Source organism: Arvicola amphibius, chromosome 2 (genome assembly GCF_903992535.2).
Source record: "Arvicola amphibius chromosome 2, mArvAmp1.2, whole genome shotgun sequence".
Lineage (NCBI taxonomy): Eukaryota > Metazoa > Chordata > Mammalia > Rodentia > Cricetidae > Arvicola > Arvicola amphibius.
Genome location: NC_052048.2, coordinates 121,394,170 through 121,418,050, shown reverse-complemented (window position 1 = coordinate 121,418,050; position 23,881 = coordinate 121,394,170). Strand labels below are relative to the sequence as shown.

General features: G+C 41.6%; 1 protein-coding gene across 3 annotated transcripts in view; it reads right to left on the bottom strand.

Moving 5' to 3' along the window:
• Positions 1 to 23,881, bottom strand: part of Map4k3 (mitogen-activated protein kinase kinase kinase kinase 3) — a 159,378-nt gene that overhangs the window by 9,834 nt on the left and 125,663 nt on the right. For all 3 annotated transcript variants that reach the window (XM_038318094.1, XM_038318095.1, XM_038318096.1), the window contains 13 exons: positions 22,527 to 22,565; positions 22,296 to 22,349; positions 21,021 to 21,063; positions 19,514 to 19,673; positions 18,406 to 18,518; positions 17,531 to 17,572; positions 16,385 to 16,469; positions 14,363 to 14,442; positions 11,239 to 11,299; positions 11,043 to 11,160; positions 7,988 to 8,046; positions 6,227 to 6,330; positions 2,903 to 3,074 (listed from right to left, as the gene is read on the bottom strand). In XM_038318094.1, coding sequence (XP_038174022.1) covers positions 2,903 to 3,074; positions 6,227 to 6,330; positions 7,988 to 8,046; positions 11,043 to 11,160; positions 11,239 to 11,299; positions 14,363 to 14,442; positions 16,385 to 16,469; positions 17,531 to 17,572; positions 18,406 to 18,518; positions 19,514 to 19,673; positions 21,021 to 21,063; positions 22,296 to 22,349; positions 22,527 to 22,565 — 1,130 coding nt within the window. The remainder of the gene's footprint in view (positions 1 to 2,902; positions 3,075 to 6,226; positions 6,331 to 7,987; positions 8,047 to 11,042; positions 11,161 to 11,238; positions 11,300 to 14,362; positions 14,443 to 16,384; positions 16,470 to 17,530; positions 17,573 to 18,405; positions 18,519 to 19,513; positions 19,674 to 21,020; positions 21,064 to 22,295; positions 22,350 to 22,526; positions 22,566 to 23,881) is intronic.

Sequence of the window (23,881 nt, the reverse complement as noted above, 5' to 3'; positions counted from 1 at the left end):
TGTTCATAGCAGCTTTGTCATAGCCAGAACCTAGAAACAACCTAAATGCCCCTCGACCCAAGAATGGATAAGGAAAATGTGGCACATTTACACAATGGAGTACTACACAGCAGAAAAAAATAATGACAGCTTGAATTTTGCAGGAAAATGGATGGAGCTAGAAAATATTCGAGTGAGGTAACCCAGACACAGAAAGACAATTATCACATGTACTAACATAGGTGGTTTTAAAACATAAAACAAAGAAAAACCAGCCTACAAACCACAATCCCAGAGAACTTAGACAACAATGAGGACACTAAGAGAGACTTACATAGATCTAATCTACATGGGAAGTAGAAAAGTATAAAAAGACAAGATCTCCTGAGTAAATTGGGAGCATGAGGACCTTGGGGGAGAACAGAAGTGGGGAGAGGAGCAGAGAAAAATGTAGAGCTCAATAAATAAATAAAAAAAACCCCAAAAGTAAAAATAAATCTTAAAAAAAAAAAAAGCACGGTGGTCTCCTTTAATATCACCAGCACTGACTGGTTTACCAAAGGATACTCTGGAGCTAGGGCCTAGGAGTACACTGATGGAGCTCACACTGGGAAGCACTGGCCTTTGCTAACTACTCTACTGACATCCTTACTAAAGTGATGCAGTGTGACTAAAAAAGTAAAATTTATATTTAAATACTTGAAAATATAAGTGTTACTAAATGTCTATATTTTTTAAAATATTTCTTTTTGAGACTAAGTTCTGGTTATGTAGCCCAGGATAGCTGTCTCTCTGACTCAGCCTCCTAAGTGCTGGGACTCTCGGTGTGCACCTCCATGCTTGGCCTCTGGCAGCTGTGAATGGCTGCTTCATTACTACGGTTGTCAAAAAGACTCGATCTTCTTGTGAATAGTAACACCAAATGAGTTATGTAAAACTCTAGAAATTAGTGTGAAAAGAGATGGAAACACTAAAAATATGACGACTATTTGCTCATCTATTAAACTGTTACTTGGTTTTTGAGAAACATGATTCAGTTGGAAATACTAAGATAGCCTTTTTAAAGTAAAATTATTAGAAATGTGTGTCATTTCTAGATTATGAGGGGGAGAAAGAGTGGTTGGGATTAGACTCCAGGCTTTGTGTGTGTGCTTTTTTTTTTTTTTTTTTTTTTTTTTTTTTTTTTTTTGGTTTTTCGAGACAGGGTTTCTCTGTAGCTTTGGAGCCTGTCCTGGAACTAGCTCTTGTAGACCAGGCTGGTCTCGAACTCACAGAGATCCGCCTGCCTCTGCCTCCCGAGTGCTGGGATTAAAGGCGTGCGCCACCGCCGCCCAGCGTGTGTGTGCTTTTTAAGATTTTATTTTTAATTATGCATTTATGTGTAGAGCTGTGTAAACATGAATGCAGGTTCCCTTGGAGGTTGGAAGAAGGTGTCAGATCCCCTAGAGCTGGAGTTGCAGGTGGTTGTGAGCTGTCTGACATGGGTGCTCGGACCCAAACTTGGGTCCTCTGCAAGAGCACTTCATGCTCTTCATTGCTATGCCTTCTCAGCAGCCACCAACACACCAGGCTTTGTGTGTGCTGTGCACTAACTGTGCACTCTAATACCCTGTCACCCCAGCAGCCTACAGAAAATAAACAGCTGTGTAGAGAGACCACTTGGTTCCTGGCTGCTCATACCCAAAATAATCACACAGAAACTGTATTAATTAAAACAGTGCTCAGCCTATTAGCTCAGGTTTCTATTAACTAACTCTTATATCTTAAAGTAATCCATTTTTATTATTTAGTATTTTCCCATGAGGCTTGTTGTTGGTAAGGGCATCTTTCTCCTTTGGCAGCTAAACTACCTCAGAATGGAGTATAATAAAGTTTTTTTACTTAGAGGCATACTCACAGATCAGCAATCCTCTGCACAAGTGGGGAACAGGACCCGAATCCAGCAGCCAAGGGGCTGCACATGTTTTTATATCTGTACATACAGTACATATGGCCATGCCCAGAGCAGGCTACTGGCTGAAGGAGTTCACACAGCACAGCTGTCTGAAGTGCATGACTTTAAGTAATGTATTCCTCAAAAATCAGAAGACCACACTGGTATCTACCTCATTTTATGCTAAGACATGGGTGCTTCTATGAAAAACACTTAACAAATATATATGGTTATGGTCTGAATCTGAAATGTCTTCAAGTAGTATAGGCCTTAAACCTTTCATTTTACATTTTACTTGTGTGTGTGGAGAGCAGAGGACAACTTGTAGGCGTTAGTGCTCTGCAATGTGGGTCCTCGGGACAGAACTCTGGTCATCACATCTGGCAGCAAGCACCTTTACCCACCAGCCTCCTTGCTGGCCCCTCATGTTTTATTCTCGCTCCTGATTGGTTGGTGGTGCTATTTTGAGAAGCTGTGGGATCCTTAGAAAGGGGTCTTGCTGATGGAAGTTCACCAACAGGGACAGGGCTCTCAAGACAATAGCCTGTCTTCTACCTTATGTCTTGTTCTGACTTCTGGTCTGCCATGATCTGAACTCATCACATGCTCCCGCTGTCAAGAACTGCTCTGCTCCAGTAGGCTTCCCTGCCATGGTGGCTGAAGCATTTTGAAGTCATGAGCCAAAATGAATTTTAAGTTGTTCTTGGTATGTATTTGGCCACAATAATGTACAAATAATCAAGACACATAATAGATTCACACACGAAACTCATTTCCACATGTAAACACTGTATGTACTATCTATATATCTGTTTTTCAATCAAATTGTTTAAAATGTGTTGAACACACTAACTGAACTGTAGAGCATGTTATCTCGTTTATTTAAGACTGGCTTTTTATGCAGTTTCTGCTTGCTGGGAAATACAGAACACTTATTGCCTTTAAAACAACCAATGCAGTGGCTTTAATAATTACACAACAATCACAAACCTGATTCTGTAAACCACGACGAGGTAGAATTTGGATTGACAGTCTCAAATCGAACCACTTGGTTGAAGTCTCGTCCTCTGCTGACCCCAACACAAACCAGAGGGTACTCCTGTTCAGGGACCACCAACATCTCAAACATCTGGAGCGGACACGGCATCGGAAAGTCTATGTGCTGGAGAGACACACATACAAGTTGAGCAGAGGGACCAAGGCCGCATCATCCAGGAGCAGCAGTGAGATCTGAAGGGTGTTCTGCTCTCAGCACTGCTTCTTGCTCCAGAAACCCAAAGTGTGCAGATAAATCTGAAGCACAAAGACTCTTTATTAACATTAACTTGAAATCACACAATTTTTGGATACTAGTGCTAGAAAGGAATCTATCCCATTTCTCTTGTGAGTGAGAAAACGAAGTTCAGGAGCTGAGTGACTAACCTCAGTTATACTCGGCTGCTTTTCTTACCATGAGCAAACATGGTGGAAGACGAGAAATACCAGCCCACACATGAACGAAGAGAGATCTAGCCTCCCATCTCAAGGGATTCCATCAATACATTAACTTTGATACAATGCCACTCTAACTTTATATAGCTTTAAAATTATTTTCATGTTGCTATAAAGAAAACAAATACATTCCCAGTTTGGAAATCTGAAAATAATAAAAAAAACCCCACTAACCTAATTAGTAATCAGAGACAAAACAACAAAATATGTCCATATCCACCAGAATACCTAAAATAAAGATCAACAAAAAGAATGATAGCCAAGTGAAGAGCAGTGGGGACAGATATTGGGACACTTGCGTTATGACTCAACAACACTTGGGGAAATCTACAGAACAAGGCTGGCATTCTCAGGAGACTGTTCATCGCAGCTGTTTAAAGAGCTAGGAAACACGCAATTGGCTGCGAGCAACAGCAGGGATAGAACACTGAGGCCAGCTGAGAGCGAGGCCTCCTGAACCGGAGTTACGGATGGCTGTGAGCACTGCGTTCATGTCGGGACCTGAATCTGCGTCCTCTTGAAGAATAACCACCGATTCAACTTTCCAAACATCTTATTTTTCAAAAATTTTATTTTTAATGATGTGTTTGTATGTATGTACAGGTAGCTCAGGAGGCACAGAAAGATGTTGGAGCCCATGGAGCTGGAGTTACAGGAGGTGCTAGCCACCTGATATGGGTTTTGGGAACTGAACTCACGTCCTCGCTAAGGGTAGAACGTGCTCCTAATGACCATCTTCAGCCTAATCTTCCATATTTATCATCAGGTAATTTAAAGACATTAAAGAACATTCAGATGTGGTTAAGACTACAAATGTAGGAAGAAAATGATATTTCTGGGTCTATTTCTCTCTCTGTCTTTTTTTTTCTGAGCATGTAAGAAGCCAACAGTTTTGACTCCCTGTAATAACCAGGCTGAGCGCATACGTCACTAGCAGCATGGATTCCTGACTTAGACCCAGGCCCTGTACCTGACTTACTCTAGCAAACAAGGTCTTCAGAGTGAGAGCAGTGTTGCTGGGAAGATCTCTAATTTAACCTTATTTATGATAAAACAAAAAACACTAAAAAACATAGCCTAATGATGCAAATATTGCCAGAAACACCACCAAGGGGAAGGATATAGAAAGCAAGCTTAATGCATCTATCTAATAGACAGCCACAGTATAAAAACATTGAGGAAAATAAATAAATATCAAAATGTACAGTGTATAGAAGTCACACAGCAGACACAGAAATGTCAGGAAAAGGTGCAAGGCAGTCCTGCAGGAAAGGTTGGTGTGCACTGACCCCATCTAGGAGAGCTAGCCACAGGCTTCACCAGTCAGTCAGAAAAGCCACTGAGGGGAACCCCGTAACTTGCTGCGTCTTAGAGCACATGTTCCCTACTGCATGCTTTGTATGTTGTATGTGTGTGGGTGCTGTGTTGTGTGTGTGGGTGCTATTGTCTATGTCATGTGTGTGTGTAGGCCAGGAGGATGTCAGGTGTCTTCTCTACCATTTGATTCCTTGTTCCTTTGAGATAGGGTCTCTCGCTGACCCTGGAATTTGTTATTTCTCTGAGAGGCAGACTGGCCAGTAGCTCCAGAGATCCCTCTCCCCACCATTCAAGCGCTGGAGACACAGGTGCACATGGCTATACCCCCTTTTAAATGGGGATCCTCACTGAGGGCCTCATGTGTGAACAACAAGAACTCTTATTCACTGAACCATGTCCCCAGACCGTCCTGCACGTTCTTGATCTTCTTAGCGCCTTTAATGGGGAAATGGTCTGACACAACAGAAAGCAGCCCACGGATGTCACCCATGCTGAAGTGCGTGTGGGTGACTGATGCGATCACAGTGCTCTCGTTTAACAGAGGCGGAGAGTGGAGGAAGGAAGGTGGAGTTGAAGCAGAGTAAGGGGGGGGGGGGGGGGAGATGGAAAAACCAAACTGTACCGGCATTCCTGCTCCACCTAGGAAATACTTTTTCGAACTAGGCAAGATAAAAGAGAAGCTGAAGAAAAAGAACACATATACAATTTTGCCTCAAATAGGCTGTATGCTCTAGGAAATTAATAAGGCTTCTTTCCCTTAGGCTTCAATTTAAAGAATTTCTGTTGCAGTGAGATTATTTTTGGAATTACTACTGCAAAAGGTTTTCAAATTTTCTTTAACACCAATGAAGCCAGAGTAATATTCATGTGAGAACTAGAGCTACCCACTGCTGTCTGTAGATGTCAGGTAACAGAAGCCAGTACCCAGGACATTCTGCTCCACACCACAGTTCTGAGGGGACCAGAACTCTGACTCTGACTCCAGTTCTCTGACTCTGATTATCCACAAGGACCAAATGCTCATGAAATACGACCACACAAGAGCAAATAAAACAACTGAAAACTTTACCTGGCGTAACTTTTATACTATAAAAGACCCCCCTTTTGTTTATTCTGAGACAGGGTCTCGTTACCCCAGACTGGCTTTGCACTCCTGACTCTTTTGCCTCCACCTCCCATGTGCTGGGATACAGACATCACCGTCGCAACCAACTAGACCTCCTTGAAAGTATTTCAAAGATGAATTATTAGTGAAAGATCCTATAGAAACTTAAACAAAAGCCCCAAGTTCTCCTGAGGTCAAGGGAAAGCTGGGCTTCTTCCAGTCCCTCACTGCTACACCCTAAACTATCTCTCTGGTTTCTTGTACAACTTTCACGTGGCTAACAATGTAGCTTTTAAATCTACCACACAACCCCCAAATTACCAGAATTGAGAATTACCTGAAAAAAAAGTTTTATCTTAAAGAACAGAAAAGCTCATAATAAGGATGCCATGAATGCTTACCTTAATTAACATAAATTTCTGCATTGGTTCTACCCATTCTAATAGAACAATGCTAGTCTGAAGTGCCCCGCACAGGTATTTATGGCCCGTGTAAGGATTTCTTACTGAAAAGGCAAAAAAGTAACATCAGTTTTCTTAGTATATAAAATCCTTACAATAATAGTTATATGCTTCCCTCCTCCTTCCCCACCTCCCCCCCCCAAAAAAAGATTTAACAAGAGAGCAAAAGCAGGCTGCCTGTTTGTTCTTAATTACATAGAAGGGAATGAGAAATACTGTCTCAGGAGATGGTGAGAGGTGCAGCCAGCACTTAAAGGATTGTCGGCTATATGCACAGGTGGGACTGATGCTGACCATGATTGGTGTCATGTGAGCAGTGGCTTCACCACACTGAAGAAAGGTCCAATGTGAACTGGGGAGGAGCTGTCCAATGAGAGGCTATTCAAACTCAGCTGGCTCACTGGGTGCTTTTGACACTGATGTATAGAGGCTAAAATGCTCGGTTTCTAAAAAACAAAATATTTACTTATCCCCTTTTTTGTTAGACCCCTTCTATGGTCACTAAAAAGCATTACAACTAATTATATTTTATAATACAAAAGCTTAAAGTAATAAAACAGAATCGCCTCAGGGTTTTGAGCTTTTTTTTACATTTAAGATAGAGTTAAATACATGGAAATAAGGTGTTTTACGAAAACTGTATAAAGGACCAAATCTATTAACTTCACATAGGTTTGAAACAGTTAAAAGGCAGAGGAACTGAGGGGCAACACAACCCAGCTAAAGCCAGCAGAAAGCCCAGATAGAAAATCAGGGACAACAAAAACCTGGTCTCTTTCCTCACACAGAGCCAAGTCAGCTGAGTGATGGGTTAGCTGCCACTCAAGGGACCAAGTCCACAGCAGCCCTGTCCCTGGCTCTGGTCTAGCAGCTGCTCTTATTTCTTCTGAGCTTTCTGCCCAGCCTCTGAACCCGAGGCCTTGGCCTCCAGTGTCTTCCCCATCTTGTCCGTCTGCACTGCTCTCGTCTAGCTCAGTTCGGACGTGCTAGTGTACAGTAAGAGTTCAAATCCACACTGGTCCTCACACACTCAGTTCTGTTCACAAGAATCCGGCTAAGGTGGGTATTCAGCACTCAGCATGGAAGTGCTGGTATTCATTGCATCTCATATCTATGCCATTCTGTTCAAGTGTCCTCTCCAGCTACTCAGTTCTTCTGAGGCCCAGGCCAGACGCCTTTCGCACCCACCTCCCCCAACCTGGCATTGTAACGACGAATGCCACTTTCCTCTTACAGCAGTAGTGACTTAGGGGTGCAAACCGTCCGGCCTTTCTTGTGGTTATGTGCTATCAGAAAGTGAGTTGTAATAAGGGTGAGGGGCAATTTAGTTCAGAAGTGTGTGCACGGGGAACTACAACCTTCATATCGTGACCACATGGTTCACAAGTACAGGCATGAGTGCATACTGAGCTGCATGAGCCCTCTGTAAGCCAGGGAGTGAACGTTAATTAACCACTCACGGGGAACATGACACGCTTATTTTCTGTGTAAGTCACCCCACCAACTCCATCCATCACAACAACCAACAAAGTTTGCTAAGCACCTGCTATGTGGAGGTGCTGCACTTGTCTTAGCTTACACAGACACAGAAAGGCCAAGAATGCTGCTTTACTTAAGGGCTGAGGGGAGCTAAAGCTATGCCCTATAGGACATGAGTCCCACAGGGTTCCGTTATGCTCCCCCAAGCAGGAGTCTACTTACCCACACAGCACTTCTGACACCACTTGGTTTCGGGGATTTTTGCTGATACAGCAAATTTCCTAAATTTGAATGGAGAAGAACATGTGAGCAGGTGGCAAACTGTATACCGCAATAATGCTGTTACACATCAGTGGGGAAAGCATGAGATAAACATTACTTCTGGGGATTCTCCATTAAAGACTACAGGGGCTGGCCAAACAGGCCACTGGGGAAAGAAAGGTCTTTGCTACCAAACCTGACAAATGGAGTTTAATCCCTGGAACCCTAATAGTGGAAGGCTGTCATCTAATTTCCTCAGCATGCTGTAGTATGCGCGCTTGCGTGCGCACACACACACCACACCACACACACACACACACACACACACACACACACACACCACACCACACACAATAAATAAGTAAATAAATAAAGGTAGAAGGTTAAAATACATTAGATCCCTTTCTCAGGGCCTCCCATTAATTCCAGAAGGATTAAACTTTTAAGTTTAAACAAAACAAAACCATGGAGTAGTTTGAATACAGAAGAATATGACCCTAGGGCTCTTAAAAATGTAAAACCAATAGACTACACACACACACACACACACACACACACACACACGAGCGTTCCAGTCTTAAACTACAGCTGGCATTCAGTGGCTGCATTAGGAGCCTGGTTCACCAGAAAGCACCAGTGGCAAAGTGGAGAGCAGTCAAACACCAGGAGAGGTATTTGCAACACATCAATCAATTACATTATGTAAAAGTTGTCTTATTGGGCTGATGGCTCAACAATTAAGAGCATGCATTGCTATTCCAGAGGACTTGAGTTCCAGTCCCAACACCCATACCAGGTGGTTCACAACTGCCTGAAACTCCAGCTCCAGGGGATTTGACGCCCTCTTCTGGCACCTGTAGGTACCTGCATTCAGATGCATGTACACACTCTCACACACTCACACACACACACAAATAAAAGTAATTCTTAATTTTTTATTTTGTTTTTCAAGACAGGGTTTCTCTGTGTTTTGGAGCCTGTCCTGAAACTCACTCTGTAGACCAGGCTGGCCTCAAACTCACTAAGATCCGCCTGCCTCTGCCTCCCAAGTGCTGGGACTAAAGGTGTGTGCCACCACTGTTCAGCTTCCAACTATGTCTTAAAACTGCATTTTAAGTTTTTTCGAGACAGGGTTTCTCTGTGGCTTTTGGAGCCTGTCCTGGAACTAGCTCTTGTAGACCAGGCTGGCCTCGAACTCGCAGAGATACGCCTGCCTCTGCCTCCCAAGTGCTGAGACTAGTTTTATTTCATTTTAAAAATTGTGAGTTCAGGGGCCTGCAAAAGTCCCGAAAGGTGTCAGATCCCCAGGAGCTAGAGTTACAAGTGGTTGAATTGCCCAATGGGAACTAGACTTGGATTCTCTGCAAGAGCACTATATGCTCTTAGCACCCCACTCCTGGGGGGGGACCAAGCCATTTATCCAACCACCTACCTCTTAAGACACAGTCTTGTAGCCTTAGCTGACTTCCAACTCACCATGTAACTAAGACTAGCCTTTATCTCCTAAGTGTTGGGATTTCAGGCATGTGTTATGGTAACTGGCTCCTAGATAATGAGGGTGAAAAAGGAAGGACATATCTGTGGGTATTTCTAATGCTGCAAATTAACTATAACAAAATTCCTAAAGCAGTAAATTAGAGGTAAACTACAAAGAGGGGTTAAATCTTCAATGGAAAGTTCTTAAAGGAAGAGGCAGTATCTTATTCATGTATAGTGTCTCATCTGTGCATGGAGACACTTCATTTACAGTCAGTAAAAACTAGAAAAAGTAAACACAGCTAGATGAAAAGGCACTATAATAGTTAAGTAGACAAACAGCAGCATAAAGTGATAGTTAAAAGAAAAATTATAAGCCAGGCGGTGGTAGCACACGCCTTTAATCCCAGCACTCGGGAGGCAGAGGCACACAGATCTTTGTGAGTTCGAGACCAGCCTGGTCTGTAAGAGCGAGTTCCAGGACAGGCTCTAAAGCTACAGAGAAACCATGTCTCGAAAAATTCAAAAAAGAAAAAGAAAAATTACAAATATAGCTGTTACTATATAAATGAAGCCCAAGTCACAATTCTGAACAACCATGAAAATGCCCAATTAAATTTAATATACTTATTTCAAGACAGAAAAGCATAAGTTTTAAATAGCTTTCATCAGAAGGCTATTAAGAAATAAGTTTGTCAGGACTGGAGAAACAGCTCAGCTGTTAATGGTACTTCCTACTCTTCTGGAGGACACAAGTTCAGTTCCTAGCACCCATGCTGGACAGCTCACAAATTGCTTGTAACTCCAGCTCTAGGGAATCCAATTCCTTCTCAGGTACATGTATACGCACGCACGCACGCATGCACGCGCGCGCACACACACACACACACACACACACACACACACACACTAAAGTCTTTAAAAGACATTTGTCCACACTGCAAACTCAGAAGTTAACAATAGAGCTTCAAGGAACCTGAAAACTAAGGGTTCTTAACATTGGTTTTACAATGAGTCTTGCAAAAGAAGACTGGCTATATTACAGTTTGACTTAAAAGACCATTCAAGAAACAAATAAGGACTACTATTACAATAAAAACGAGAGCTCAGCATGATTAAAAATGCAGAAAGCACAAGAGCAAAACTCTCACTCCAATTATCTCCAAATGCAAAAACATTAATTCAATAAATCATTTTGATTTTCCAGGTTTAGAAACTGTACTTTGAAAAAAAAGTCACTTTATGTAAGTTAACACAAACCTGTTAAGAGCAAAGGCAATGTACGTAATGTATGATTACATGAAAAATTAGTTTTATTTTTGCAGAAAAGACAAACAAAAATTCAGGAAGAAAATGTTTGTGTAATTAGAAAGCACAAATTACAACAATTTTAGAACAAAAATATGATAAATAAGCCCTTGTGAACGTACACCACAACATGATTTTTTAATGAAAAATTTCTATTAGCTCAAGCCTTCTCCTACAGAATAAGGGTGTGAGCATGAGATCTCTAAGGACAGAAACACAACTCAACAGTTACCTTGGCAGTATTCTATCGGGGAGCTTATGTGCTGGAATCGCTACAGGTAACTTTTGCATCTGTCTTGCATAATCAAAAAGCCCCGGTAAATTATGGGAATAAAGCTGAGAAGCTTTACCTGTGAAGAAATAAACACAACGTAAGAGCGAATAACAGGCAACAAGGATTGGTTAAGATGCATAAAAGCCAGACTTACCAGATATTGATAGTAAGCAATTGTTCATCACGTATAACCATGTACACCTGCGGGGGAACAGCTGCCAACATACAAAATTTACAGAGTTAGCACATATGTACATGGTGTTATGCACGCTGAATGTCAAGGCCAGTTCTCAGGCCTTGAAAGTGCGCTCACAGCGGCAGCAAAGGAAGCAAACGGCAAACACAATCTAAATTGGAACACAGCATGATTAGCTCGTCACCCTGTAACCCCAAAGAGAGTAAAAATATTTTAAATACCATCTATTTCTTTCTTTTGGACCTGCGTTAAATGCTTAAGTCTCTCCTGTGAACTATTCTTAAAATGTACTTATCAAGTACGTGCAATGTACGAATGATATAGAAAAAAAGTAACATAATGTAGAACAAGAGGTACTGAAAACTAGTTTTGTTCAGGAGAAAGGCTGCAAGTGACCATGATGAAAATTTGTAAACTACAAAGGCTGGGGTAAGTGGAAGTTGAGAGGAAATATGAGCATCCATCTGTCCACGCAGTGTGTGAGAACTGGGGAACAGCTCAGGACCCTTGGCGATAGTTGAGTATCGGGACAAAGAAAAGCGAATCAATATGCTTTAAAGGCTGGTCTCACAGAGATTTTTCATCAACAAGCGTGAGCAGTCTGCACAGTGGCTGCTGGACCAGAGCATCGACATGACCTGGGCCCGTGTTAGACATGCCAGTTCTCAGACCTCATTCACACCTACTAAAGCAGTAGGCTGAACACTTAGTACCTAAGAAGACTGTGACAGCCACTCATATATGCAATTAGGTACCCTGACTTAACAAGCTTGTTGGCTGGGTTTGCTCTGGGCAATTCCTACAGGGCTTTCCAAAATGGACTGGGATGAGGGTAGGGAATAGGAAGAATGGAGAGATGATGAAATACATCAAGGCTCTAAGGACATCACTACATTAGAGCACCAAGTCATAAGAAAATGTAACAACAGAAGGGAGAAGCAAAGCAAATCCCTTATTAATACAATGTAAATAAACAAAATAAAGCAGAAAGCTTGCATTTCACTTATTTGGGAAGTGCATTCTTGAAATACTTTCCAGTTAAACATTAAAAAATATGGACCATGTACCTATAGCTAACTATGTCTTAAATCCCAATTTTAACACATATTTTCTACTTTATGCTTTTCACTAAAACATTGTACCCCAAGGGGGAGTTTACTCATAACACTGAGAACAAGAGGCAGAGAAAGGGCAATAACACTGACTTTTATTTAATCAGTGTTGATCTATGGCAATTTTTACACAAATACATACTTAGAAGTCCTTCCTATGTGCCAAACATAGGACAACATTTTCTAATTACTAATATAATCATATAGAAAGTGCCAGGACAAGACATAAAGCCTTTTACACTTTTGGCATGGGGCGTGGGGCATTGATACCTAGCTTTATTTGAGAGTTGGATTTCATTTTGGATTTTTTTTTAAACTACCTTAAAAAAAATCTAAAGGTTTTCCAGATGATCAATGCTTCCTTTATTAAGTTAGGTTCTGGGAAGAATAATCAGTTTAATGAAAGAACATAACACTTAAGAAGAGCAGGTTCAATATTTTGCTTAGATTCATACTTTCTTGATGACTATGTGACTTCAGTAAACTTATTTTAGTCTTTGCATTCTTCCCACCCCCCCGAGACAGGGTTTCTCTGTATAGTTCAAGCTGTCCTGGAACTCACTCTGTAGAACAGGCTGGCCTAGAACTCAGAGATCCACTTGCCTCTGTCACCTGAGTGCTGGGATTAAAGGCGTGACCCACCACTGCCCAGCTAGTCTTTGTATTCTTATGTGGAAGACAGAGCATGTGGGGCTGGAGAGATAGCTCATTGGTTAAGAGCATGGCCTGCTCTTGTGGAGGACCTGGGCTCAATTGTCAGTTCTCACACAGCAGCTCACAACCATCTATAACTCCAGTTCTAGGGCATCAACATCCTCTTTTGGCCTCTGTGGGCCCTAGGCACACACATGGTGCACAGATACACATCCATGCCAAGACGCCCACACTCATAAAATTTTTTAAAAAATTTAAAAGGTAGGTCTGAGCTGGAGAGATGGCTCAGCAGTTAAGAGCACTGACTGCCCTTCCAGAGGTCCTGAATTCAATTCCCAGCAGCCACATGGTGATTCACAACCATCTGTAATGAGATCTGGCACCCTCTTCTGTCCTACAGAACACAGTACACAGAGTAAATAAATATTTTTTTTAAAAATTAAATGGTTAAGGGGGGATGGGTATATAGCTCAGTGGTTGAGCCCTTGCCAAAGATGTGCAAACCCTTGGAGGTTTGGTCCTAGCACCACAAAAAAGAAAAAGAAATGTGAGAAAGATGGCAATTTTTAGTTTTGAATAGTTTATTACTAATTGCAGATTTTTCTTCATTCTATTTATAGTGAATTCATGATACTAAAACGTGTGAGACTGATGTCCTCGTCCCTCTCCCTCTTACTTCTCTGAAAACTGCACTGTCATGTGCAGTTCTGACAGGGACCTCTCATGAGCCTTCATACAGAACCTGTCTTTCTCTATGCTAAAGACTTCTCCAGGAATGTCTAAGAGGCAATGTGGTGGAGAGCTAGGGTGTGAAGTCTAGTCTAGCTTGCAGCCCAGGCTAGCCACAGGAGGTCTGTGTAGCAAGTGCTCTTAACCACTGAGTCATTTCCCCAACCCTTTGCCCAGGCTTAACAGGTCTTTCACCTTTGACCACAATCTCACATTTCCAAAGCACAGGTCTGACCTCAAAGCTCTGGGGTTTGACTCACAAGTGCTCAGTCGCTCCTCCCCTCCCACACTACTACAGCTCATTAGGTCACCCGAGCACATCTTCTCCAGCTCTCACAGGAGGAGCTGGTGGCATTCACTGCCTGTCTCCTGTGTTCATGCTAGAGTGATGTCAACGTGCTGGGACCTGTCTTGCACTAACAGTGTAAACTTCCCAGGGGTAGGAGCCAAGCCTGGGGCTCTGTCTTCAGTACGTAGTAAACAAAGACTCTTAGAATGTTTTATGAATAAAAGGAGTGTCAAACTGTAACTGAAACTTATTTCTAATGTCTACTTAATTAACAAGAAAAATACAGAAAGTAGCCTACCTGTTCCATTGATGTTTCATGAAGTTCGTTGAGATTAAGGGTATAAATGCCCTCTTCAGCACCAAATATCAAGTACTGATCTGAAATAACAGAGACATTTCATAGCTGATTTCAATAAACAAGATACATTAAAAGGTTTATAGTATCTAAAATTTAGTAAATATGTGTTACCTCTGAAAAAGACTATAATTTTCAAGTTTTAATACAGAGAAGAAATTAGATACTCACAAACTAAGTTATATATAAATATAAATGTTAGTCTCAGCGCAGCGAGGAAAGCACTGCATGAGGAAGACATAAAGAGGAGCAGACTCCTCACTCACCAGAGGGAGGGACTGACTGGCAGAGTCTGCAGCTACTTTCTCTAGAGTTCCCTAAAGAGAGGATCATGTACAAATAACAGGGGGAGAACTAAACTAGCTCAGATTAAAAATGATCTTTACATATGTGGTGGTTTGAATGGCCCCAGAGGCTCATCTACTTGAATGCTCAGTCACCAGGGAGTGGAACTGTCTGGAAGGATTACAGGGACTAGGAGGCGTGGCCTTGGAGGAAGTGACTGGGAGGTGGACTCTGAGGTTTCAAAAGCCCGGTCCAGGTCCTGGCTCTCTCTCGGCCAGTGGTTCAGGATGTGGCTCTCAGCTACTGCTCCAGTGCCATGCACTCTGCCACCTTCCCCGCCATGATGATAATGGACTAAACATCTGAAATCATAATCAAGTCCCTAATTAAGAGTTGTTTCTTTACAGCAATAGAATGGTGACTAAGACAACAGACTTATTTGGGGGCTATTACTGTAAACCCTAACATAAAAAACACAGGATCTGGAACTGGGAAGGCAGAGGAAACAACAAAATAAAGTAGATACTGAGGATGTAGCTCAGTAGGTAGAGTGCTTATTTAGCACGGGCAAGGCCCTGGGTTTGATCCAGCAGCACACAAACCGGACATGGTGGCATAGGCACGTAACTGCATACTTAGGAGGTGGAGACAAGTGGGCCAGAAGTCCATGATCATCACTGACTAGATAGGAGGTTTGAGGTCAGCCTGGGCTAATAGCTTGGTCTAAAACCAAACCAAACCCACCTAACCCAACCCATGTCCTAATCATTGCCTGCTAAAAATTTAATTAAAACCTGGGTAGAGCAGTGGTTCTCAACCTTCCTAATGTTGGGGCCCTTTAATGCAGTTCCTCATGTTGTGGTGATCCCAGACCACAAATTTAGTTTGTTACTACTTTATAACTGTAATTTTGCTACTGTTACAAATTATAATATAAATATCTGAAATGTGACCTCCACAGGGGTTGTGACCCACAAGTTGAGAACTACTGTTTGTTTTAGACGATAAGAGAAACTTAGCCAATGTCCTATTTAATTGTTTTGAAGATATTAAAAGTAATACATTACGATCTTCTCCAGGCTGAGCAGAGGTAGTTTAAGAACAACCCAGAACATGCGGTCAGAAAGCAGTGGCTCAAACAAAGCTCTCGCAACAGCTGCCTGGGAGCAGCACAGCCGAGTGTGTGTGAAGACTGGTCTTGGGGTTTAGAAGGATGCATACATATTTGTCTTCTTACACACATTCATCTAAGAACGCTCCCAGGTGACTGGGTATTTTACATAGCTAACGAGAGCTGCTGGGATGCAGAAATAACACCCTGTCCTTAACTTACACCCTAACTGCTCTGAATATGATCCCTTTTACAATTTAGAGTCTCTCTAAAACAGTCACATAACTCTGGGTGTTTAGGATCTAAGTCACTTCAGTTGTGGCTCAGTGAAAATAACACCCTGGGCAGGAGAGGAAGAAACATTTCTGCAGGAAATAAGGGAGATCTGATGCTGTGACTACCAAGCAACTCCAGTGAGTCACCTGCGACCTCAAACCATAGCAACAGCACGGACAAATATATCCACCTTAAGTCTACACAAACAGCAAAACTCTTAAAGCAAACAGTCGAATGAAACTGTCCGAGCTCTGCTGAAGGCCAGTTAGAGACGGAAGAGACTGCGGTACTACCTCTCGTGTCTGGGTTTATCCAGGATGTGGCACAGTGGATTTTCAAGGGACAGCCATTAAACACCTTTGAAAAACACGCTCCCATCTGGAAAATAAGGACTCATCAACATGGCGGTGACAAACAACGGTCCTAACAGAACATACGAGGCATAACTATTTTGTTTTAATATGGGAGACCACAGGGGACAAATTAAACTACCATCACCCTCACTTTACAGAAGTAAAAGTGTCAAGCCAGCCATGCACCTAGCTTCTCGCTGACTGAATCATCTCTTCTGGATGCCCACACAGACTTCCTGACAGTATTATATACAAAGCTTTCTGGGGACAATTTTGCTGGAGAAAAAAAGTCCATATTTCTTTTATCATTTCACAGTAAAATCAGCACCAATAACCAATTCTGTGTAATAAATAATTTGCCACTAAGAATCAGAATTTCCTATCAAAACAATATCATATTCTTAGTTAAGAAGAAAATAATACTCTCAACAAAGAAAATGTTCTTGTTTGATTTCTTGACAATAATGTCATTGTTGAGTCTGGGTGTCGTGGTGCACACCTTTAATCCCAGCACTCAGGAGGAGGCAGAAAGGACCTCTGTGAGTTCAAGGCCAGCCTGGTCTACAGAGTGAGTTCCAGGACAGTCAGAGCTACACAGAGAAACCCTGTCTCAAAATAAGAAAAAAAAAAAAACCATCATTGAATTTCATGTTATAAACTAAGATGCAAGGTTGAGTTAAAATATATAGACTCATTAAAAGGACCAATCTGAGGACAGGCAAGATGGCTCAGGAAGCGAAAGCCTTCGCCTCCAAGTTTGACCTGAGATTTATTCCAGATCTACATGGTGGAAGGAGAAAACTCACTCTAGGAAGTTGGCTTCTGACTTCCACACCTGTGCTATGACAGAACCACACATGTACATATGTGAAACAAACACACACATATACACATTCATATACACACAAATGTAAAATTTTCTTTTTAAATTGAAAAAAAACTGAGCATGATTTTGCTGGCTCCTGCCTGTAATGTCAGCACTAGGGGTGGGGGTGAGAAGCAGGCAGATGCAATCAAAGATATACACTGGAATAATTCCTGCTATGTTTAGTTTGAAAAATCAATTATTGGATTCTCGGTACTTACATGCACTTTAGGTGTTGGGGGAAGACCATTACTAATTGGCTTCTAGAAAAGGAATATGTGTTATTATTTTACTTTTTGCTGTTATTGTGGCAAGAAAAGGCTGTATTTCAAGCTTATTTCTTTGACTAAAATATACAACAGTAATATCATCATAAAATAAAATAGCTATCCTTAACTTTCCTATATTCTTTCCAAAGTTTCTTACAGCTCCCCCAAACCAGTTTGGTGTACATCCTTTCCCTAGGTAACTGTACATACTTATACATATCCTAGCTTTCTGGGTGGTCTTTCTTCTCTCACATGCAGGCACTCCGCCAACAAAGGCTAGAGTTCAGATTCAGTTCTCTCCAGGGAGGACAGCCCGCTCTTAGCCAACAGTCAGTGTGAAGGGTTAAACCAGCAGTTCTCAACCTGTGGGTTGTGACCCTTTGGAGGTCAAAAGCCCCTTTCACAGGGTCGTCTAAGACCATCAGAAAACACAGATAGTTGTGTTATGATTCATAACAGTAGCAAATTACAGTTATGAGGTAGCAATGAAACTAATATTATGGTTGGAGTAACTACAGCATGAGGAACTGTATTAAAGGGTCACAGCATTAGGAAGGTTGAGAACCACTGGGTTAGACTTACATAAAAACCATGATTTATAATGTGCTAAATAAAAATGGACAGGTTTAAAAAAGGTCATGTCAATTTACCTTTACAAAGGTACCTTTATGATTTAAATAAAATACTATCACAATAACCCATAGACTAAAACATTACTATAGTAATTATGGACTACACAATTCCTATGGTTTTAGTCCTTGTAAGTGTAACACTTGTCACACAGTGAGAAAGGGCACAAGTGTGAGTGCACAGACACCAGCACTTACTGGTACATCCTTCTTCTCTTTTCTGGAGAGGTTGGTGCCTCTATGCTCACTCTGTTGTTGATATAACGATCCGTCTCGCTCACCATTTAGCTGGAAGGAGCTCACTCCATTTCCTTCAATAAGATATGTTTAGATGTATTGTGAAAGGGCTATTTTTTAATGAAATATTTCATTGAGACAATTATTAAATAGGAGACCCATCCTGTGTTTGAGAGCTCCCATTCAGAACACTCATCGCTGGGCTCTTATATATGTTCTTCCAGTTTAACCTACTTCTGACATTTTAGGCAAATTTAAATTCAGGTAGTATCTGAGTAAACATTTATTTTCATTAAAAGAGAAAAACTGTAAATTCAGAATTACTTTCAAGGAGTGGACAATTCATATTACATATAGTGACCAGGAAATGTAAAAGGCTCCTCCGACAACAGAGGACACTTCACAGAGATGAAACAGTGCCTGCTCGTGCTGACTTATACCACACCTATGAACACCAACTGCTCTTCTAAAAGTGACTAAGAAAAACGTAAGGAGTCAAAGACAAACACCTTTATCTTTCCTAAGACAGAAGCAGCCTACAGCCACACACATTTCCTTGTTTCTTCAAAGTCTGATTGTGACTTGGATGCTGTAGCTAATGATGAAACAGACAGAGCAGTCTCCAAAGGTGGGAATGCTAATGGGCTGGAGCTGTAGAGATGGTTCAGTGCTAAGAGCACTCCTGGTGCTGCAAAGGACCCAGGTTCACGTCTCAGCACCTGTATGGTGCCTCACAACTGTCTAACTCCAGTTCCCTGGGATCTGACACCCTCTTCTGGCCTCTGTTGGCACCAGGCATGCATGTGAAACACACACATACTTTCAGGCAAACACACACATGAACAAAAATAAAAATAAAAAAAAAAAATAGGAGTAAATGTCCCAGGCTGGCTCACAAGGGACCGTGTCCCTGAAAGCACTGTGCATGGGAAGCAGAAGGCAGAAAACAGATCTAACAGCCACTGCTCTTGCCATTGCCCCACATGGGAACTTCAGTCATTTCTTGGACAGTCCCTTCACTTCTAGGACGAACACCTGTAACAGATTGGAGTCTTTCCTCTACCCTCACCTAAAGCAGCAGGCTTCTGTGGGGGTAATCTGGGGGGAGGTGGTCTAGGTGGAACGTGGGATGGCTTTGCTGGGCTCCCTGATGAGGGACATCTCTTGATTGTTCCTTGATTACCATCCTCAGCAGAATGCGTATCCTGTGGTATGAAGATGGATTTAGGCTGAAATCACATAGAAAAGGAAAACAGTGATTAAATATAAGATTACTTTCCTGAGGTTAAATATTATTACATATCAGAGACTTTCAAAACTGTGTTTATTAGAGGAGTGGCAATGGTATTTAAGATTCAGGCTATTTTATTACTTAAAAATTATCCTGAAAATGTAGACTAAAATGGGCTAAATTTCGCAGCTGAGGGAGGAGCAATATGAATTGGTTTCTATTCCCTTCTATTAGTGTCTTATAAACCTTCCTAAGTAAAAATATTCTGTTGTTCTGATCATACTCCAACTTAACTGCATCTCTTTTAAGTGCTGAAGTTAATCAATACTTGTCGGGTTAATCTAATCTGTCCTTTAGACAACTCAGAATGTTTATGTTAAAATATAATCTTTCAGATTAGGAACAACAGAAGATGGCAATTAAAATGATTGTATACTGGAGAACACCAGCACAATAAGGATGCCCAAGAAACTTCCTGAAGACAGTAGTTTGCGGAATGTATCAGTTCCTCCACATGTGCCTTCATGATGCCCACCCACCAAAGGAGTCTCCACACACAAGTGCAGCACCTTCCATCTATGAGAACTGACACTTCTCTCACTAATACAATGGAAACAAAACACTGTTAGGGCCAAGATTAGTTAAGACTCCAACTCAAACTACAACACAACTTGCTTTTGTAACTGAAACTTGTGACACATACAAACCTATAAGATAAATGTACCATATTGCTATTTGCATCCACTCATTTTATCCTTAAAAAAGCTTGTATATATTGTATACATGTACGATATTAAACAAAACCCTGTAAGTTGTGATTTCTTTCTTATCCAAGATGACTTTGCAGGTAAAGGATTAGTTCAGTGCAGAGTGCTTGCCTAATGTGCACAACGGTCCCAGGTTCAATTCCAGCAAAGCCAGGGAAAGGGAGAGGTTGACGGCATACTGTTTTCCAAAGCTCTGTACTACTTTTGTACTTTTAATTTACAATTATTTTCTGAAAATTAAGTGTCTGTGATGGCAGTTTTTCCTTTGTCCATTCTCAGCAATCAACTAATGGAAGGTTACAGATTTTAAGGAAAAATATCTTATGAAAATTTAAGATTTCTAGTTAGGTGGAAATACCAATCTAAAAATTATTTCAAAGTAAAAATATTTAAAATGTATTACTTAAATAACTACTGAATCATCATTTTTAAAAAGACCAAAGTAAAATTATGTCCTCAGATAATAATCATCAGCTAGTTTTTCTTTATGGTGGGAACAAGAACAGGCTACAGTAACGCGGAGAGCAAGCAGCATAGTGGACAGCGGCGTGCAGGGTGTGAACAGCGAGTCTGTTTACCTTTGGTGGCAGGGGTGGCGGGACTTTTGCTTTCATGGTTGAACTAAAAACACAGAAAATATAGAGTCAGAACTCTGCATTTGACAAATGAACTATTAAACACAATTATTTTTCAAAGATACAGAAGAAAAGCCTTCAGAGACAAATACTATTTGCTGGCTTCAAGAGATTTTTTTCTAAGATATTTTGTAAAATGTCCAAATTCTATTGAAATAAACATTTAGAAGTAGATAAATGTGCATCTTCTTGGTTTCAAATGCTGAGAGTGATCCAAAGTGGAAAGACATCCACAATTCTATTTTACTTCAATCAAAAGGTAATAAGGATGTGAGCAGCACTGGGGCTGGGGAAATGGTAAGAGCATAAAGTGCAGCATGCGACCTGTCTCGGTCTCCCCTGCTGTGGTGTTACAATTCTGACGAAGGGCTTATTCCAGCTACGGTTCAAACATGTGGTCCATCACGGCAGAGTCAAGGCGGCATAAAGTGCTGGTCATGTCAGAATTCAGTCAGTGCTCAGCTGGCTTTCTCCATTTTACACAGTCTGGGGTCCTCATACTTGGAAGTGGCCCCACCCACAGTTAAGAGTGGTCTCCTCTCATCAACTAATCTATTCAAGATAACCCACCACACGCATACCCAGAGGCCTGTCTGGCAGGCAATTTGGGATTTTTCCCAATCCTATTCTTTGATTACTATTATAGACTGACTTTACTCTCCTTAAATTCACAGACTGATGAGAGAATTCTCAATGTGATACACATAAAGACAGGGCTTTAAGGAGGTCATTAAGGTTAAATGAAGCTATAGGTTTGATAGGAATGAGATTAAGATTGCCCTTTGGCCCACTACATACACACATCAAGGAAAGGCCATGTGAACACACAGATGGAGGTAGGAACTTGATGAGTGTATATAGCACATTCTCGGCCAACCTGGACTACAAGAGACTCTTGTCTCAAAAGCCAAGGTCGGGGTTGGTAGGTGCACAGTTAAGTAGAGGAAACCATCAGACACCAAATAGGCCATCAAATAGGCTAGCACCTAGAACCTGGATTTTCTGGCCTTGAGACCTGGGAGATTACGTTTCTGTCCAACCCAGTCAGTATAAGGCATTTTTGTTATCCCAATCTGAAGGAGAGCAATCCAAGTGGAGTAGCTCAACAATGGCACAGAGACTGTGGTAGGTTAGAATTATCATTAATATTAAGCTGCTAGAACTGACACAGGCCAAATGAGATCCTTTCTTTTTACGAAAAAGAGCAAGAGAACTTACTGTTTAGAGTCATCATCATCTCCGTCATCATCTTCTAAGTGAGCCACATGTCCTCTAAAGAGAACAGATAGCATCATTAGATGGTGAGCCTCCCCAGAGCAGCTACAGAGATGCAGGAGGGCTAACTGCAGACAGACTGACAACTAACAAGCCACACATGACAGAAGGGGAAAACGATTTAGCTCATCTATGACATAAAGTACTTCAAGCTTAAATAAAAGTTGTAATTACCGCTGATGTAATTCTTCTTCAACAGACTTTAGAAGACTCCTTAAAAGACACAAACAAGAAGGAGCATGAGTAAAATGGTACCACGTATGTCATTTCTATTACTTTGTTTACCCATAAGTGTCCTGAATACACTTGCCACACTGAGCACCTCTGTGCCACAAAACTTGTTTTAATGAGATATCTCTATATTTTTTGTTGCTAATGTCTTAAAAATGTATCGTAAGTGAACGTGAGTAAGTTCTAATACTGACTGAAAATTACCGATTCAAACAGGAGACAACGCAGCATGAAATGCCACAGCAAACTGACGAGACAACTGCAGGCTCAGAGCCAGAGATTTCCAGGACTCAAATTCTACTTAGAATATTATACTCGACACCAGAAATGATATTTTCTCTTTCTTAAAATAAGGAGGGTGACACATTTTGGCAGACTCATGCTCTCAGGCAACCCTGCACAATGGAGCTCAGCATATTGGCTTTCTGCAGAAGCATGCACGCGTGTGCTGTGAACACAAGAAAGTAGCAGCAGTCTGTTTTCACAGAGGACACTCACCCATCTGAGGACTGCTCTTGAGGGTGCACAGGCAAACACATTTGCATTTATGCAAACTAAGGCTGTGTCAGACCACCTCTGAGGGTTTTATCATTAGGAGTGATGTTTTTAAGAAAAGGTTTGAATTTTCAAGAATGTGAGAGAATTGGGGTGATCCTGAACTAGGGCGATTCAGGAAGCACAACCTTCTCCAGGCTGCTGCAATCACTAGGAGAGATGTATCCTCCCTAAACCCTGTAAGTACCTCAGTTTTCTTGGAATTATCACACCATGAAACCCAGACGGCATGGTTAGCTGTTTACTGTAGCAATGAGCAGAACTGTCTTACCCATCAGGTACTTTAAGCAGACTAGACTGATAAGTTTTCAAAATGACCAGTTATGAATCTGGAATGGCAAACGACACAGAAAAACAATAAACCATTTCTACCATCCTTAGAAAAACTGAGGCGGTGTGGTAGTTCAACGTCCTGTTAACTGTGGAGCTCTTCCAGGACCAGCTCTAAGCAACAGGAGCTTATGGCAAAGGAGGGCAAAGCTGCATCTCTGCAGGCCCTGTGGCTTGGGAGAAGTGACTTCAATTTGAATGGATACGCTTCAGTTCCGCATAAGTAAAATGGGAATTACATTAGTACAGAAAGTACATGAAGAAGAAACAGCTGGCTATGGGAAAGCAAGTACTTCACTCCCTGTTCTGAAGGAGGACCTTTGAGAAACACTTGCTCAGATTAGATCCTGGAGAAGACTGCCTCCTACAGGAGGGTCTGCAAGGTCCCACTGTCTGTGGAATACATAACCTTT